Source organism: Genypterus blacodes, unplaced genomic scaffold, assembly GCF_046128005.1.
Source record: "Genypterus blacodes isolate CSIRO-AG114 ecotype Tasmania unplaced genomic scaffold, CSIRO-AGI_Gbla_v1 ptg000261l_1, whole genome shotgun sequence".
Lineage (NCBI taxonomy): Eukaryota > Metazoa > Chordata > Actinopteri > Ophidiiformes > Ophidiidae > Genypterus > Genypterus blacodes.
This window is the reverse complement of record NW_027467054.1, coordinates 1-20,000: the sequence shown is the minus strand read 5'-3', so window position 1 is coordinate 20,000 and position 20,000 is coordinate 1. Positions and strand designations below refer to the sequence as shown.

The 20,000-nt window shown below is 47.8% G+C and overlaps 2 protein-coding genes across 2 annotated transcripts in view; one reads left to right on the top strand and one right to left on the bottom strand.

Moving 5' to 3' along the window:
• The window catches only part of LOC143017054 (microtubule cross-linking factor 2-like), a gene marked incomplete at its 5' end in the record, with an annotated part of 35,117 nt that extends 25,847 nt beyond the window's left edge, over positions 1-9,270 (top strand). The window contains 8 exons of the mRNA XM_076171649.1: positions 646-801; positions 884-994; positions 3,196-3,263; positions 3,390-3,510; positions 3,675-4,506; positions 4,662-4,880; positions 4,975-5,369; positions 5,500-9,270. Of these exons, the coding sequence (XP_076027764.1) occupies positions 646-801; positions 884-994; positions 3,196-3,263; positions 3,390-3,510; positions 3,675-4,506; positions 4,662-4,880; positions 4,975-5,369; positions 5,500-5,652 (2,055 nt within the window). The remainder of the gene's footprint in view (positions 1-645; positions 802-883; positions 995-3,195; positions 3,264-3,389; positions 3,511-3,674; positions 4,507-4,661; positions 4,881-4,974; positions 5,370-5,499) is intronic.
• A 7,221-nt stretch (positions 9,271-16,491) lies between these two features.
• On the bottom strand, positions 16,492-18,277 carry tmem81 (transmembrane protein 81). The gene is made up of 6 exons (XM_076171651.1): positions 18,210-18,277; positions 17,919-18,123; positions 17,516-17,664; positions 17,023-17,135; positions 16,718-16,905; positions 16,492-16,596 (listed from the first exon to the last, which is right to left on the bottom strand). The coding sequence occupies exons 1-6, from the start codon at positions 18,275-18,277 to the stop codon at positions 16,492-16,494; spliced, it is 828 nt and encodes a 275-aa protein (XP_076027766.1).
• Between the last annotated feature and the right edge of the window lie 1,723 nt (positions 18,278-20,000).

Genomic DNA, 20,000 nt, shown 5'->3' with positions numbered 1-20,000 from the left:
GCTAGAGAGAGGATTGATGTGTCTGGAGTGTGTGTGTGTGTGTGTGTGTGTTGGCCCTGATGCCCTCGGTTGTGTGAGATAGGAGGCTTAGACCCGGGCGAAGGGAAAGCAGACCCGCTCATAAAAATGGCCAGAAAGCCCAACTGATTGATGGTTCTGGGGAGTGAGGGAGCTTTAAATAGAGAGGGGAGAGAGAGGGGAGAGAGGGGAGGAAGAGGAGCAGAGGAGGCTGGAGGGAGGGGGAGAAATGGCTCCAAGAAGACAAATCCTCAGAGGAGAGGAGGTGGCAGGGACTGAAGGGAGAGAGAGGAAGAGTGAAGAGGAAGGGAAGAGAAGGATGGAGAGACTGAGAGGGAGTGAGAGAGAGAAGTGACTGTACTTGTTTGATTACTTGATGTATTAAGTCACTGCGTTTTGGACTATGAAGACATTGACGGATGTGTGTGTGTGTGTGTGTGTGTGTTGCCAGGCGATGCCTCTGGAAACCCCATGAGATCATCTCACCAGTGAAAATGAAAGACAGGAATCTCTGGGACTTCCCATCATGAGCTTCATGACTTCTCCTCATGTTCTCATGTGAAGAGGAGAGCAGGACAGAATGAATCTGAATGATCTCCTCTCTCTTTGTTCTCTTTGGTTTCTCAGCTGGAAACCAAAGCAGGCAAAGCTGCAGCCGCTCTCTGCTCCTCCAGCGACGCTCTGGATCCACCAGACCTGAAGGTGGCGCTGAAGAGGGAGCGAGAGGAGCACCAGCACCTCCTGGCTGAGTCCTACGCTGCCGTGATGGACGTAACTAAGCAGGTCAGGGTTATAACATGGAGTCACGGAGCTTTTCCCTCTGTAACATACATGATGTCTAACATGTGATCTCTGCTCTGATCAGCTTCAGATCGGAGAGAGGAACTGGAGCAGAGAGAAGCTGGAGCTGCTGGAGAGACTCAGCCAGGAGAGAGCTGAAGAGAGAGTGAGAGAGGCCACCGCACAGCAGGGGAAGGTAGGACGAGGGAGGGTGTGTGTGTGTGTGTGTGTGTGTGTGTAAGAGAGAGAGAGAGAGACAGACAGACAGACAGACAGACAGACAGACACATTACCAAATCATCATGTGACACATTAGGGTTACACAAGCCGTTCTCTCCTGTACTCACTCATGCTGCTGGAGGCTTCAGGGGCTTTCGGGGGGGCGGAGCTTCTCCCACAGAGACACAAACACACCTACGGGTGACTCCCTCTCCAATTCTGTTTCCAATCCTGCGTGTTTGGGAGGTGGGAGGATATTGGAGCTGCCAGAGGAAACCCACGCACCCAGACAGAGTCAGACTCAGCCTCAGCCTCAGCCTCAGTCTCAGCACAGTTCACTTCCATCTGTGTGCTGCAGAGGAAATCACAACATGGATCCATTAAGGTCCAATTCCAGGCCTGCAGACCTAGGAAGCCAAACATCTCCACTTCTATCTGTGACACAGTGAGGACATCCAGAGTCACAACACAATCACATATCACACACCACCACACACACATATGGATATACTGGAGCTGATACTGAAGATTCAGTCTGAACTGCACTGCATTCTGGTCTATAGACACAAGGACTCGTGTGCTGGTTCTCCTCTGTGTGATCTTGTGTCGGTTCCCTGCTGGAGGCAAAGGGACAGACAGGGTGTAAGGACGGACTCGCTCCTCCGTGTTGAGGACCAGAAACCAAACCTTAAAATAGACCTGATGTCAACTTCCACTGTGGCTTCACCTGGAGCTGCTCGCAGTCTGTTTGCCCTCAGTGAACGGTGCTGCTGCCTCCCTGTGGTCAGAGTGGAGGTTAAGCTGAAGCTGAGCTCACCAGGAACCAATCCTGTGATTATAAACACGGCCACACGTAACCGGGGCAGAACAGAGACTGCATCAGTGTTTAAAGTCACTCTGCCACAAACACACAGGAGAAGCAGCCTGTCACTCCCTCTGGTCTCCTTCCTCCATTAGGAGGCCAAGTCCCACATAGGAAACATGGCAGGGAAGAGGCCTGACTGAGAGACAGAGAGAGAGAGAGAGAGAGACAGGAGAGAGAGACAGGAGAGAGAGAGAGAGAGAGAGAGAGAGAGAGAGAGAGAGAGAGAGAGAGAGGCTGAGAGACAGAGAGAGAGAGAGAGAGAGAGACAGAGAGCGAGAGAGAGAGGCTGAGAGACAGAGAGAAAGAGAGAGAGAGAGGGAGAGAGAGAAGAGAGAGGCTGAGAGACAGAGAGAGGGAAAGAGAGAGAGAGAGAGAGGGAGAGGCTGAGAGACAGAGAGAGAGAGAAAGAAGAGAGAGGCTGAGAGACAGAGAGAGAGAGAGAGGGAGAGAGAGAAGAGAGAGAGAGAGAGAGAGAAAGAGAGAGAGGGAGGGAGAGAAAGAAGAGAGAGGTTGAGAGACAGAGAGAGAGAGAGACGGAAAGAAGAGAGAGGCTGAGAGACAGAGAGAGAGACACAGAGAAAGGCCGAGAGAGGCAGAGAGAGAGAGAGAGAGAGAGAGAGACGCTCCATCATAACTCTTGCAGTTATTTTTTCTGCCGCTTGTATTCAGCTGCAGCAGTTCTCTCTAAAGATGAAAGATTTGAAAGCTGACACTGCCCCCCTGTGGCCAATGTGTGTTGTAGACACTGACTGTGACTGAGATCACAACCAACCAGACCAGCAGCGTTTGAGTTTACACACATACACACACACACACACATGGTCGTGTCTCCAGTGGAGCCCTGGTGGTTGAAGTGATGTGATTATGAACTGGAACAGAACTTTACCTCTGATGTTTAACAACATTATGACATCACATTACAAATTGATCATCTATAATAAATGTATGAGCTAAGCTACAGAGCGGTTCTAGCTTCAAACTCCACCATGGTTTCATCTCATCTGGGGCTAATGTAGTCTTGAAATGATTGAACACTTAGATTCCCTCCCAGCATTTAGCCAACCCCCACTCAGGCAGCCTGTAGGTTGACTTACAGGTCAGTGTGTGCCTGTAACACGCACACACATCTCCACTTCAGTGAAAGGAAAATGAAAACCGCTCCAGAGTCGGTGGTAAAGAAAGTAACGTGTGCAAATTGTCTCCACGGAAGAAATACAGAGTTTGTGTTCAGGTTTGCCGGTCGTTTAAATGCAAATGAGCCCTTTGTTACTCAGCACTTCCCTTTAAGTGATGTCGCTTTTTTGTCCTCACAGCCCAAAGGAGACAAATCAGGCAGTGAGTCCTCAGCAGACAGCGTCACTAATGGTATCTTATCGCCAAGGTAACAGAAATGTCATCAGTATGTTGTGATGATTGTATTTCCTCTGAATAATTTCTCAAAACAAAACAGAGGCTCATCACTTTTTGCGTCTCATCTTCTCTCCCTTCCTTTCTTCTGTTCCTAAAGGACCAAATCGGTCCCGGACCTTCAGGGTCTGGAGGTGAATGGAGGAGCCGAGCAGGAGCAGCAGATCCACCCACAGCTCGGTGACCGGACCAGGAAGAACTGGACTTACCTGACCAATGAGGTGGATAGTTTGAATCTCCTGATTGTTTCAAATGAGTGAATGTAAAGATTGTAGAGTGCAAACATGATCTGAGGAATACTTCGCTCCAGAATGTTCCTCATTACCTTCAGCTCTACAAAGCTGTGGCAGATGTTCATTGTCTCCTTCATGGCATCTTCTCTCAGACCCCAGAGGATCTGCATATCTGTAAGACCTGGGACGGTCCCAGCGGATCCTGCAGCAGCCTAGCAAGATCAGAGCTGGATCTGGAGTCGGTCCAGAGGAGCTACACTGCCCCCGACCGCACAGGCATCCGGATCTACTACAGCCCTCCTGCTGTGCGGCGCATGGAGCACCGGAGGACCCAGGGAGCCAAAGCGGAGCGGCAAGCCCACATCAGGAGCCCGACTGACTGGGACACGGTGGAAGGAACTGATGTTCAGCAGGAACAACCCGCTTCCTCCTTTTCCTCCTCGTACGAGCAGTGGTTGAGCTCGTTGTCCAAGCAGCACAGGGAGCTGCTGGAGAGCAGGAGCGGCGCCGGCTCGCTGCCGGGAGTCATCAACAACGGCATCGCAGGTTCAACCAACAGTGTGGTTGATGGGAGGACGTCCACATCAGCATTCCACCGGCTGGAGATGGGAGAGATCTCAGCCAACTTAAGTGATGACATGAAGGAAATGACCAACTGTGTCCGGCAGGCCATTCGCTCGTCCTCTCTGGAGAGGAAGTCCAGCAAGGAGCCAGGAAGTCAGGTCGGCATGTCCACCAGGTCCACACAGACAGCTGCCCAGTACGTCAGTGTCGGGCTTCAAACCGACAACCTTCCCATCAGTAGAGGAGCAGCTTTACATTCCAAAACCTGGTCTCCCCGCCCCTCCTCCACCACTTCCTCCTTAGCCGCAGCGCGATCGCGGCAGATATCGTCGTCCCTGGATAAGGTGCACGGACGCATCGAGAGGCCGTGCTGCTCGCCTAAGTACGGATCCCCTAAACTACAGCGCAGAGTGTCTTCAGGTACTTACAGACACAACGCCACCTTTTCATTTAAAATTTTCTTCACTCATTTGTTTTTGATAGTCAAACACACATGTGACCAAGCTCTCAGTCTCTGTTGATGCTGGCTCAGTTGGTTTTTGGGGGCGGTGAGATAAAGGAGCGTTTGTTTGCAGGCTCCACCTCCAGACTGGATGCTTCCTCTTCCAGGGAACGCAGCCTGTGGAGCCTCCAGCAGAGACCCTTGAGTGGAGGAGGAGGTTCAGCCTGGGCTCGCTCCACCACCACCCGGGACAGCCCTGTCCTGAGTGGCCTCACTGATGGCCTCTCCAGCCTCTTCAGTGTGGTGGAACACGCTGGAAGCACCGAGTCACTCTGGAGGGGTGACGGTGCAGGTACGATACCAAGGGTGGAGAATCAGCAGATTGCAGATGAAGCAGCTCAGATCCCTCTGAACCGAAAGTAACTATTCTCCTTGTTGTTCTCCAGGAGCCAGCAGTCAGGGGGCGAGCCCAGCACGCCACCCCCCCGCTGCAGGGAAGCCCTCTGGGGTGGCAGCCTGTGGCCCTGACCCCAGCTCTCAGCGGTACGGAGGCCTCGTCCAGGAGTTCTTCAGGAACGTCTGCGGCACCCGTGTCCAAGAAGGAGTCACCCTACGAGCGGAGAGAACGCAAAGCAGCGGGGGCCCGGGGAGCCTCAGTGGGATGGACGAGCCCAAACCAGAATGTGTGTCTGCTGGGCTCAGCGGAGGCAACGACAGCGTGACCAGGATCGTTAACAAGAGATTCATGAGGCACACAGCCGGAGAAGAGATGATCAGCATCATGGGAGGAGGGAAGGAAGGCGTGGCCGCAGGCGTGGCCGTGGCGGCTGCAGCCACAGAGGTAAGAGCAGATGCAACGCAGACATGCTGCATGCAGGTCAAACACTGATTTGAGGTTTGTGGCTTCATGATCTGGGATGTTATAGAAGCTGAGATTGTGTTGGACTGAAATGGAACCCTCTTTTTCCCAGGATGCACCTTGTGATTGTGCTGCTCAGTCTCCCACTTCCTGCCCAACCCGAACATCAAGACCAATCACTCGCCATTCGCCCGGCCAGTGCAAGCACCGCCCACAAGAGCCTCCGGGGGCAACGGAGGAGAAAGGAGACACCTGCAACGACTGATGCCACGTCAACACACACACACACACACACACACACACACACACACACATAGATGCAATACTGGAACAAAGATTGTTCATCACTGCCACAACACTGAAACAAAACATGTACAGAAAGAGCACACACAGACACACACAGCCTGCTACAGGCACACTGCCATACACACTCACACTGCGAGCACACTCACACACTGCCCCACAATTTCACTGCCACATACGTACATTCACACACACACACACACACACACACACACACACTAGCAGTCATACAGTTGGACTGTAAAATTCTGATGCCAAGGACAGGAAGGACTGAAATATCACAACAGCCCGAACCACCTCAAAGCTACCAGCAGGACAGAAAAGGGACACACAAACACACACACACACATCATCATCTAATGAAGAACAACAACAAACCTACAAGCATAACTATGATGTCAGGATTGCTCCTCTTTTTCCCACTCTTTACACTGGACACTGTAACAGGTACTACAAGTGATTACATCATCTGGTCACCAGCTCTCATGTGGGATTTACAGCTGGACGGAGTGGAAGGAGAACAGCTGATTTGAGGCCACGCTGCTGCTTGGACTGGTGTAGAAGGAGTGTGTGAGCTGTTCATAAGAGCAGAGATCTAACACAGCTGGGAAGATCCTCCATATTCAGCCCCACAGACTTGGACTCATCTTGGATCTGTTCACATCGACTGACGTAACACACAGATGAACTGTACGTCTCAGATGAACTGGCCCTCAGGCTTCACGGTGAGGGTGTAACACATAGGCCCCAACTAACCAGGAGGAGTGGCCCGTGTATTGCATACATCTGTCGGCTTCCGACCTGTAGATGCCCCTAGTTGTGTCAGTAGACCAGAGCAGCGTGGGCCCAGGTCCCTGCCGTGGTGGACGCCACCCATATGCCCCTCCTACCCTACTGCTACTGAGCCTGCTGGTTAGTAGGAACACAAAACAGCAAAACCCTGCTTGTTTAGATGTGCACAAACATACCCTAACCCCAGAAGAACCTCTGCCTTCAAAGTCTCCACAGTTAGATTGGCCAATTGTAGTTTTGGTTGAACCTGGTAAATCTGATGAAGGTGTTGGGATAATTCATCAACCATTGTACAGCACACAGGCCCAAACTAATGCATTCCATTCAATTAGACTCCATTCTGTAGGTGTAGCTTCAGTCCTGACTCTCTCCTCTCTACGCCCACAAACCTCTGCTAGATAAGAACATTTTAATGCAACAAGGCAAAGATTACCAACAGAGATGCTTTCACAACTCAAAACAGAAGATATCAGGCTTTCATTCCTCTTTTCTGTCCATCCTGTCATTCTCATTGTTGAGTTAACGGATAATCAAAGTGCCTGTCAGACCAACCTGGATCCATGAAACACACACACACACAGACGCACACACCTGGCAGGTGTCAGATTGTTCTTTTATACACATTGACTAAGATCAGGTAATGTTAAAGTTACCAGAAAGGAGAAAGAACAAACGGTGTACAGGTAGAGAAACTTAGAGGACGTCAACACTACGACACTATGATGAACCTTCTTATAAGAGAGCTTCATGGAGAACATCATGGCTAATCAATGGATGGTTGGTTATTTCTTCATACATTCCATGATATTGTAGTCACTTCTCATCACCCTCTGTGTTTCACCTTCAGAACGCATCAATGCACTCAGAATTGGGCAGCTTTGTTTTGAAATATTCACCTCCCCCCCCAAAAAAACCCAAATCTACTAAATCAGAGCACAAGGAAGTCTGCAGCATGCAAACACACTTGCTACAAAGCAGTGATTCCACAGCAGAGCCCGTCTGAAGCGACCTGATGTGGGTCTTGTGTAAGAGATCTCTCTGACTGACTGACGTGGATGGAAGGAGCATCGTTCCTCCTCAGCTTCATCACTCAATTCTACCTCCTATGATTCTCACATTACACTCAAACATTGTCAAATTAAACCAAACATGATACTAATGTATGTTTCATGTAACGATGCATCAGTCTGTGGCACATATTTGTTAAAGTCGAAGGTCACTCCAGTGCCTTTCCACTACAAAGATGTCTCGGTTACTTTCCTAGAACTACATGAGTTCTGCTGTTCTCAACCCTTTTCAGAGAATTAAGTAGACATAACTAATCAATCCCCATTTTTAACTACAGCAACATTAAGCAATGAGCCCAGATGGAAACCTTTAGTTCAACATAGACGCAGACACACAAGATCAGCGTTAGAACCACACAACTACTGCCTGTTACATGTTTGTAGTAGCTTTGCAATCGACTGGCCACAGAAGTTGTGTTCACACCAATATAGGATTGTTGCTGTATGACTTTTGTCCTTACAGAATAATGAGTTCCCATGAGGCTCCAGGCTGTAAACATCACACTGCAGAGATGATGTTCTTTTAAAGTCTGGTGTCTGTGTGTCGGCTTTGAGGCAGATTTTGTTGCGTTGAGCTTTTGTATATGAAGATACGAGTAGACGGTAGAGTTAAAGGGTAATGAGTCACATTTGTCCACAATGTCCCGTTTTCTCAGTCAGTATGTTTACATGCACGTCAAATCTTCAATTCCACCGTTACACACTTGTAATCAGCAAAGATCCCAAAAACCTCCTGAGTAAGTCTGAGTAACACGGCTGTAGATGTTAATGTAGCCATTTTGACTGAGTAAGACACCTCCACATGCACTTCCTCTACAGGCCCCTCCCCTCCTGCCCGGTCTGTACTACACATCGTGGATATTCAGAGGATGCGTTGTGTGTTGCTCCTGCATCTTTGCCTTAAGCGCAGTACAGACAGATAAACCATTCCTATCTGTACAACTGAGAACACTCAGATCTGAAGGGTCTTTCATACGGCGGTCTGTATTCAAGAGACCGTCTGGTCCCAACACCTGAGAAACATTCAACATCTGCAACACGACACGAATGCACCATCAAGACTCAAAGTGATGTCATTGGTGGATTCCGTCTCTGCCTCTTCAGCCTTCCCACCTGCCTGTCAGGTGGGACATTTGCTCCTCCCCCCTCAGGTGACAAGTACTTACTTAACATTGCAGCCAATGACAGAAGAGATTTACAGGTCACACAGCATCACCAGCCAATGACAGACAGACTCTTATGGGCTACATGGCACAAAGGAGATTACAGTTTGAGAGTTTGAGTCAAACTTAACTCCTCTTTTCCAGTCTTTCTAACTGTTCAGCGTTCCATAGCATTCATAGGACCATAGCATCCCAGCAATATGTACATTGATTTGTAGCTGTTCATACTGAGAGCTAATACTAGACTGCCTGTATATACGCGTTATAGGATATACTCTCTCTCTTTTTGTAACTCTGCTTGATTCCTGCGTAAAGGACGATGTGATGAAAGAAAAAAAGACCCTGGCAGGAAATTCAGCCGATTTTATTGCAACTCTAAAGAAAATAACAACCCTGTTCACTTTATGTCAATCTTTTTTTCTTTTCTTTGAGAGAAAGCTGAATGTCAGCAGTGGCTCTGAACCGGGCCGCTGTGGAAGTATGTAGCTTTCTCCCTTTGCCAGAGTTCTGTACATAGACACATTTTGAAAACGGCAAAAATAAAAGGCAAAAATTTGATCCGAGTGGATTTTTAAGGGGGGGTAGAGGGGGGTAAGACGAGATGTTAGCGTTGCCTCCTGTTTGTCATAGGATTCACAAATAAATGTTTGTTGAAAGAAAGCACAGGCTGTGTTCTCCTTTTCTCCATACCTCCGCTTGGCACAACATGTTTTATTATTGAAGAGCTTGAATTGACTTTTGAAAACCCTGGGAAGAGTTGATTGGAATTTGAGGCAGATCATATTTAGTTTAGGATTTACAGGATTTTGTTGTATCTGGAATTTAAAAACATTGATTTCCAGATCATTTTTAACCTTTAAATATGTTTCAGGTCTGAACCATATAAACATTGATATAAGTGTAGATGTAGCAGGAAGTCTCTGTTTTGGTAAAAGCACAGAAACGAGGGCATTTTGGCAGAGATTGAGTTTTTTCCCTCTATTTCATTTCTGTCAACCCTCTAAAGATGAAATACATAAACATCATATCTCTGACAAACAAATGACAAAACAAAAGCAGAGAAAGAAATAAGGACCAGCAAAGTAAGGAAGCAGGTCGGTAGGAGAAGAAGTTCTTGGTGCTGCCTTCAGTAAATACACTCCGTTTAGTCCTTAAACAAATACTTCAGATAATTAAAGCTATTTTTCACATCAGCCGCTGCAAACCATCCATGATACAAAGAAGGAAGTGAAGTGTGGCTCCAGTGCCTTCTGATGCTACACTGCTGACTGATGTCCGTAGCGATGTTTAGACAAGAATCTGAAGACGCACTGATGGAACAAACTTCAGAGGTTTGATACAACAACCTGTCAGACAGTGTGCATGAGATGAAACCTTAGAAAGAGAAGGCTGGAGTGGTGTTGAAGGGTTTAGAATAGCAATGATCTGCACAGATATAAAAGAGCCCCGACAAGCTGCCAGGGTCTGAGGCAGCACCATGGTGCAGCAGGGAGGGAGGAGGGAGGAGGCTGGAGGCAGGATGAGGGTGCAGCAGGGAGGGTGGTGCACCTTTCTCGCTACTGCTTACCACTAATCCTAAAATAATCATCAGAGCTTCACCCACACTGTATTTGTGCATTAAGTTTGTAATGTAAATATTGTGCGATTATAATGTCTATATTGTGTAATTGTAATGTCAATATTGTCTAATTGCACTGTAGGCCACACCACTGCCCTGCAGGCTGGTACCTGTGTGGCTCTTGGCTAATGCAGAGGAGCCTGATGGATCACTTTCTCGTAAACACACTCGGCCTTCTGGATGGGAGAGTTCAGCTTCTATTGGACTGTGCCTGGTTCACATCCTCCCACTCTGGAGTCACTACCTGTTAGGACTGGCGTTCCTCTCCATTTGATTGATTTTCTACCTTTTACCTCATGGCTATATATTAAATCGACCTCACAGGAGTCATTTTAGTTTTAGTGCTTATGTTTCTCTTCTGCCAAACACTGAATCAGAAATGATGTCAACTGTCAAGGTCAAGGATTTAACCAAACATTAAAAGACTTAAATAACGACTCACATGCAACAAGCAGCTCCCAGAGGCCTCGGCTCGGCCTGAGTGCTGCTCCTAAGGTCCTCAGCTGACACGTGGTCCTCTGCAAAACAGACAAACCATGTAAGGTCACACACATCTACATTATGAAACAAGCCTAGCTGAGTCTTACTCTCTGTGAGCTGAGTATAACTCTCTGTGAGCTGATACTAACTGTGTGTAAACGGAGTATAACTCTGTGAGCTGAGTATAACTCTCTGTGAGCTGTTGCTAACTCCCTGTTAGCTAATTGTAACTAGCCGAAAATCTTGTAAAAATAAACGTTGTGAATAAACAAACAGAAGTGTTGTTTTACAGTTCAGTCACTCACTGAAGCCTTTCTGCCCCACTAAACGCGGAGTGTCCCCGATATCGATTACCAATCATGGTGTTTGATGTGTAATGAGTTGAGCAGTTGGGCGCTTGAAACTGATGCTGCATTCATGGCACCCCGGAATCTTTCGTTAATCGCGTGGCTTCATTCGGAACGACGTGTTGTTTACTTTTCTTTATGAATGAGCGGGTGTGTTTCTATAACGACACAAACACGACTGTGACATATTCACTGTGTAAAACACTGAGTATATATGTCACCCATAATGTGGTCTATAGAGCTCAGGCTGACTTGAACACAGCATCTTTAGCACACATTCAGCATACCATTTCTTTCCTTGCTCTCCTGGCGTCGCTTTCCTCTCCACTCCCCGTGTTCAGGCTGTCAGGGTCACGCTGTTGGTGAGAGAGGAGAGAAAGGCCAAGGCCGAGGAGAACAACCAGGAGGAGGTGTGGAGGTGTGCGTGTGTGTGTGTGTGTGTGTGTGATACCATCTTCCTCCTGCCTCAAAGATGGCTGCTTGTTTCCTTCATTTCTACCAAAACGTTGAAATGCAAAAGAAGAAATGAGCACAAAATGTAAATCCTGGTCCCTGAATCTCCACCTGTGTAAACTTACTTAAACCCCGTCCAGAATTTACCACAAAAAGCTTTGACATATATAAAATGAGCAGAAATGTGGAGATGTGTCCACAGTTTCAGGAGCACCTGCGAAGCTGCTGATCAGCTGATCAGTTGTGCCTGTGTTCCATTTAGATGTCATTCATGGCAGTTATGACATCATCTTATTGTATTTGACCTATTTCAAACCAGGAAAGTCCCATTGAGATGAATTAGCTCCTCTTACAAAGATGTCCTGGACAAGATGAGCGACACAAAGTTTCACTAAGATCACAACAAGACATCAGAAAGAGAGAAGCAGACACAGCAAATACCAACAGACGTCCAGATGATTGATCTTGCGTGTGTGTGTGTGTGTGGGAACATATAAGCTGTCATCCTCATGTCAAATTAGCGGCGTTTAATGAATGACTCATTCCTCATCAGCACTGCCTTGAGTCAACAGCATGAATAGAAAAGGTAAAGTTTGTTTATGCAGCAACTTTTGTGAGTAAAGCGCTTCAGATAAACTTGTTTTCACTCGCGGCACATGATGAGTCGCTGTACTGAGTGATGAGAAAAGCTGTGTTCAGCATGACCCAACTTCAACCAAATCACTCAAACACCAGGAGCTCTCATGTTGTATGTCTTCTTTTTCTCCTCCTCTCATGGACCGAACTCACACAACCCTGACAAGATGGCTTCACTATCTTCCCTTTGGTACAGAGCAGTAATTGATCAGCAGCAATAACATTATTATACATATATAGATACATATAGAATCATATCTGTCCAACCCGTCTGGCTGTGCTCTGTCACATATGCTTGTTCTTTTGTCCTGTTCTTCTTTCTCCCCCTCTGTGTATAAAAACAACATCCAAAATGTTTCATAACTACATGCTCAATGTCCTGTCAAACGCATTCTTCCACAAAAAGATTCAGCAAAAAAACACTGAGGGTAACCAGTGTAAATTGTTTTATCTAATCCAACTCTGACCTTTGACCCTGAACCCTCTGTATGACGCCATGGATCTCTATCCTATAGTTACTCTAACCTTTGACCCTGAACCCTCTGTCTGTTGTCATGGATCGCTATCCTATAGTAACTCCGACCTTTGACCCTGAACCCTCCGTATGTTGTCATGGATCGCTATCCTATAGTAACTCTGACCTTTGACCCTGAACCCTCTGTCTGTTGTCATGGATCGCTATCCTATAGTAATTATGACCTTTGACCCTGAACCCTCCGTATGTTGTCATGGATCTCTATCCTATAGTAATTATGACCTTTGACCCTGAACCCTCTGTTTGTTGTCATGGATCTCTATCCTGTAGTAACTCTGACCTTTGACCCGGAACCCTCTGTATGACGTCATGGATCTCTATCCTATAGTATTTCTGACCTTTGACCCTGAACCTTGTGTATGTTGTCATGGATCTCTATCCTCTAGTAACTTCCGGGTCCTTCTCTTATCAGTCTGCAGCTGGTGTGACGTCGCTCCATATGCGGGGCGTCGTGAGAACAAACAGTAGAAGAAGAACGTGGATGTGACGAGGTGCTTTTATTGTGGAGGGCAGAACAATCTGTGATGAAATAAAAAAAGGAATGGATTCCTCTTGTCGTCTCTTCGATCTGTTGTCTTGCTGAGATGCACGATTTCAGACTCGCAGCCATCTAAAGGTTTTGAATGTGATATTGTGCATGGAACATGTGTACCAAATGTTATTATAGTATTAAAATCAAACATATGCTTGTGTAACGGACAAACATGGATTATAGTCCATCAAATCCTGTAATCCTGTTCATGTAAATCCATATAATTCCATTGGTGTGTGCTTACATTTGGTAGACGCTTAATTGCCGTACGGGTAAATAATGTCCGTTCTGAGTGATTGTACACTAAAGGCCGAGCGCTGTAATGCTGCGGAAGTGTTAAGGAGCAGAAAGAACCACCAACTATCAAACCCCAAAAACATCACGCCAACAGGACGGCGTGTTACTTGAGCTCACGCCTGCCACTGCTTATTTGGAATGCTATGGTTGCACGATGAGGTGGAATGTAAATACAGCTGGATGAGGCGACCCATAGGACGCCGTCATCACACTGCAGCCTGCCCTCTTTCTTTAGCACCCTGTGAGGAAGATGCTGTTGACTCAAGGAGGAGCCAACAATTGATTTTAATGATGCATTAAGCTGAAGCACCTGAAGGCAGCCGAAGGCAGCCGGAGCACATGGGGATCCTATATAAGCCCGACCCTGACACCGCTTCACTCAAAGCAACTGCATTAAACCTCATCAGATCGTCAGCAGAGGTAACGTCTGACGCCTTAACCTCAGATTTCGTCTTTGCTTGTTGAGTTGAATTCAAATTGATCCTGTAGACGTATTTTAAAACCAGTACCTCCATGTGATTGACCTCCACTTGTCTTCTCTCTGCCACACACAGTTTGGGTCTCTGTGCTGTGTTGACTGCTCTCATATCTCCCCAGATGGCAGCAGCTGTTCGTGTTGTTGAGCTCCTCTGCTTGACCTCCGCACTTTGGACCGCAGCAGATGTAAGTGATAAACGCCGTCAAAGCTTCATCAGAAACATTCATGGTTTAAAGGGAAGCAGCAAAGATTAGTGAGCCACTTCACTTGGAAACGTCCCAGAGCTTCCCGCTGCTGTTACTCGGGTCTAAAGGTCAAAAACATCAGGTCATTCCTTTTCATTGTCACTCATGTGTTCTTTGTGTTCACAGGCAGTTTGGCCAAATAAAGGTCGGTACCTTTAGAATCAATTCCTTGCTGTCATTGTTTAACATTTGTGAGTTTTGCTGAAAGCGGCCCAGCAGAGTGACACGTGTTTGGAACGTGTCTGCTTATGTTGCAGGATGTTTCTGCCCTATGGGCTGGACTAAGATGGGCTCTCGTTTCTTCAAGATCGAGAAGGAAGCGAGGGATTGGGCCAGCGCAGAGGTACCTGACTGACAACAGTCTACAGATACCTTCAGTATAAAGATATATACAGAATAAGCAGCATGTATGAGCTCTGCAGTACAGCAGGAACCCTTTCCCTGTTGATGTTACAGATTCGTCCTTACACATGTGAGTCTTTGAGTTTTCATCCCTCCTTCCATCTTGTTTTGTGTCCGCCTGTCTGTCTGTCTGTCTTGTCTGTCAGCATTTCTGCACTTCCCTCGGTGGACATCTGGCCTCTCTGCGAAACCCAGATGAATACAAGCAAGTCAGAGATCTGATTTTTAAAGCCACAGGCGAACCCACAGCGTGTTGGGTTGGAGGCACAGACACGGTCAAGGTGAGCTCATACACACGTTACACACAGGATATGTTGTAGATCAGAGGGAAACAGTCTGACAGGAGATCTGTTCTGTCCTTCAGGAGGGGGTGTGGCAGTGGAGTGATGGCTACAAGTTTGACTTCCCCGCGTGGGGGCATTGGGAGCACAACAAGGTGTTTGAAGATCACTGCATGGGGATCAACACAAACGGTACGTTGGTTTGTTTGTAATGTCAAAGCTCTGTGAAAGGTCCGAGCAGGAGTCCAACAGATCTCCTTCCACTGTCCATGTCCTCTGGCTGTGTGTTTTCTGTGTTCAGTCATAATAGTGAAGCCAGACTGTCCCAGTTCTGATAGATGGGTCGAGAAAAGAAAAGACAGAGAGAAAGAAGAGAACTAAAACCATAAAGAGAACCAGGCACACACATAAGTTGAGGAGGAGGGGAAGGCAAGTTTGGAAATGATACAGGAAAAGTGTCTGACTTGGAGGAAACCCGGTCCCCCGCTGCAGTGTGAGGTACTCGCTTGTTCGGACGCTGGTCTGTGGTGAGGAGGAACAATCTCACCCGGCGGATGAATGTTTACTGCAGTGCACTTGGACAGGGTAGCGTTCCCTTTCTATCCTGCCCAAGGCTTTTTCAGCGTCCAGGGTGAGTGGAGTGATTGTTTAAGAGTGTGTGAAGGCGGTCGTCTCGTCTGACGGTCTCATTTGTTCTCACATATACAAGAATGGAGGAATGTTTAAAAGAGAGTCCACCTGGTTTGACTCCAGAAGTCTTGTGTCCATGAAGACCTTGCAACTTCTGATCACTGAGGCCACCTGTGCATCCAGACATCCACAACGCCGTCACACACTCACAGGCTCTGTTCTGTTCCTTTGCCAACAGGACAGGACTTTGTCAAAGATAGGGACTGTGGGGAGAAGATGCCTTTCGTCTGCTCCGGGGATCGGCAGCACGATCACAATCATCGCCGCTGAAGGTTTCCTGTTCCTGCTGATGTCGCTTCCAACGTGACGCCACACACACATACACACACAGATCTTAAAGAAGCACCACGTGTGTCTGAATAAAGAAAGATGGGAACCTCTCACTTCTGTCTGTCTTCTTATTCACGGGAAACTTCAATACGACTTAATGACTTTACCTTCTCACCTCTAATGTCATCGCTCAACACAACTAACACACCCTAACACACACTAACACACACCTTACACACACTAACACACACCTAACACACACCTGCCACCACCGTCTTCTTCACGATGGCCCTGGTATCTGGTCCTGGTAAAGTGCAGAGCGAAGCCAAATCGACAAATTGACACAGACATCAGGAAGCAGAAGGACTCCTCAGAGAAACAGCCGATCTTTGCTTTATTGGACTTTCTTGCTCCGCCTGAATCTTTCCACAAACACATTTGATTTTCATCTTCACCACATAAGCAGAATGGAATCTGTGTTCGTCAGCTCTGATGCAGTTGGCAGATATGCGGCCTCATCTCTCTCCGGCCGCACCGCCTCCCCTCTTCCTTGCCGCGGCGTAGAGCAGCAGCATGGTCACAGCGGCCAGAGCGGTGGCCAGGAGGACACTGTTCAGCCCCTGAGTGTGCAGAGGAACCACCAACATTTACTCATCATACAAACCCTTTATGAGCTTTACATGCAAATCAAAATCATATATAGTTTATTTTCAAAGGGTGCAAGTCCGAAGTAAACTTTACCACGTTAAGGAGAAGCGTCCAGTGGAACCCCTGGGCCGATGCCACTGTGTGGCTCTGCTGAGTGGGCTGGAGTCCCTTCTGTTGCGGGCTGTAGTCGTCCAGGAGCCATGCAGGCACAACCCGGACCCCCCAGTAAACCCGCTTCACCCTGCGGAGGGCAGCGTTCTGCACGTCACAGCGGTAAGTACCTGAAAGTGACACATCAGTCAGCAGGGAGGGATGGGGGTGAACGTGTGTGTGTGTGTGTGTGTGTGTGTGTGTGTGTCTGTGTGTGTGTGTGTGTGTGTGTGTGTGTGTGTGCATGCCTGCGTGCTCCTCCTTGACGGGGTCCAGCACTATTCGGCTCATCAGAGTCTTCAAGCGAGCAAAGTAATGGTTGTCAGAGCTGATTATCCCCCGGGCGTAAAGCCACATCACCCTGAGCCAAAACAGACCACATCACACTCAGATCACCTTAAAGTCACTCTTAGACCACCCCCATGTCACTCTCATGTCACTCTCAGGTCACTCTCAGGTCACACTCAGGTCACTCTCATGTCACTCTCAGGTCACACTCAGGCCACTCTCAGGTCACTCTCAGGTCACACTCAGCCGGAGTGATTTCAGTTGATTTCAGCCGTCTCTTAAGGTGGACGGCTTTGTTTTGTTTGTCATTTCCAGGTGAGTGTCTAAACTCAAGCGGGTACATTTACATGGCACACACACAACAAATATCTGGATAGGGGCATAACACAGCTGCACACCAGTAAAGATGATGATGAAGATGAAGATGTGCACTGAAGGCAGTGAGCTGCTCACCTCCACCTGCTCCTGCCCAGCACCTGCATGACCTCACCCAGACACTCGATCTCCAGCTTCTCCCCCCGCCTGACTGTGAGCGTCCTGAGGCCACACAGCCACGGCTGACGACAGTTCACCATGCGGGTGCGGCATTTGGACGACACTTCCTGGAGGGAGGTGCGGCCATGAGAACACAACGCTCAGTCAGCCTCACCACACTCACAACACTTTGATTACTGAGAGCAGAGAGTGTAGACCTGTGCCTTCACACAGGAGGCAGGAGAAGCTGCCCTTCATTCCTCTCTGCACACTGCATCATTACATCCTGCCTCAATCTGCAATATCAACACAATCTTCCTCTTGGACAGGAGCGTGTGTGTGTGTGTGTGTGTGTGTGTGTGTGTGCGTGTGTGTGTGTTACCAGGAGTCCTCCGCCCTCCACGTGTGCCATGATGCTGTTGTTGAGATGACACAGGGTTTCCTCTTTCATGCCCAGCCCACAGGTGACGCTGCAAGGGGAGCTGCCAGTGATGATCTCCACTGAGTCCTCCTCCTCTTCCTCATCCTTGTGCTCCACCCAGGAGGAGGAGGAGGGGAGGGGGAGGAGGAGGAGGAGGATAAGAAGCCTGAGAGGCCCAGGGTGGTGAGATTAATGTTTATCTGTACATGATGACAGTTGATTGGGATGTGAAATGAAAAGCTTTCCTCATACCACGAAAACGGCTTTGCTGCCCCCTGGCGGCGCGCACAGCCGGTGTCACTGCTTTGTTTCCTCTTCATCAGTCTGCGGCGAGAATCATTTGTCTCCAGTGTTTCATTAGAAATCACAAGATGAAACAGAAACAGTGCTGCGTACAAAGCGCGTCAGACTCCACAGCTGCTTAAGTAAACAACTGTGATGTCATCAAACGTTGACGTCACGTGTACACGTTACTAAATGATGTATTCAGTGGTAAACACGTGAAAGCAACACCGCTGCTCCTGATAATGGAGGAGAAACACGAGACTCGACTTTGTTTTGACTCAAATGTTGTGTTGTGATTTCCACGACAAGCGGAGAAAACTCGAGGTTAAAAAAGTGCATTGAGTGGCAATAAATACAGTGTTGCATTCTCTTGCATGACCGCTAGGTGTCAGACAAACAAAGAGGAGGTCGGCATAAATAAGTATTCAACCACAAGTCAGCCATTATTAAATAAAATCGTTTAGATTGTGTGTGTGTGTGTGTGTGTGTGTGTGTGTGTGTGTGTGTGTGGAGATACATTGAGCTTTTATTGTGGAGGGCATAACTTTTATCTTTGTGCTTTAGAGGAAGAAACAACATGGATCCTTAAGGGTCCATTAGAGACCTGCAGAGGAGAAGAACATCTACACACACACTGAGACATGCACACCGAGACACACACACCGAGACACACACACAGACACACACAGACACACACACAGAGAGACACACACACACAGACACACAGACAGACACACACACACACACACACACACACACACACACACACACACACACAGAGTGAGTTCAGGTAAAATCCCGTGGTTCTGTGAGCTGACATGGTTTTGCTTTGGTCACCATGGCAGCCGCTTGTGTCCAGTGGAGTTTGGACCCTGGTGTTGTGAGCTTTCCACGCCCCTGCCAGCTCAACCTCACTAACGCTCACAGTATAAAACTACTTCCTGCTTTGGAAGAATACCAGAAAACTATCAAACAAACATCCACAAGAAGAGAGAAACCACATGTTTGCCTCGTGTGAGTGAGGATCCTTTTATCCGTGCATGTATGAATGTGTGTGTGTGTGTGTGTTTGATAGTCGACATGAAACAGTAAAGAACTAAAGGAGAAAATGGCAGAAAGAAACAAAAGTGCTTCGGGCAAATTTCCTGGTGACTTCCTGTTACATAAAGGTTCATAACTTCCTCATAAAAGTGAAACTGGCGTGAGCGTTCAGCTCTCAGCGTTCAGCAGAGTCACCTGAATGCCCCGTGATCACTACAGGAGAAGCTTCATTCCAGGCTGATTATACAACAAATGACGTGACAGAGGCTTTGACCTTTGACCCCGCCGCCGCACGATGGAGCACCTGCTGAAGATACTGATCGTTGGAGATGGAAACGTGGGGAAGTCCTCTTTTGTGCATCGCTTTGTCAACGGGCAGTTCAGCAAGACGTACAAGATGACGGTGGGAGGTGAGTGAGTGAGTGAGTGAGTGAGGCTCAAAGGTTCAGACCAATGAAACGCTCAACTCACAACCCTGAGTGAGGGTGAACATCTAAACCTTTAAGCTCCATTTAAGTATTGTAGTTCATAATTTTGTATTTGAGTTCACATTTCCTGATTTTGTCTCTCTCTCTCTCTCTCTCTCTCTCTCTCTCTCTCTCTCTCTCTCTCTCTCTCTCTCTCTCTCACTCACACTCTCTCTCACTCACACTCTCTCTCACTCTCTCTCTCTCACTCTCTCTCTCTCACTCTCTCTCGCTCTGGTTTTCTCTCTGC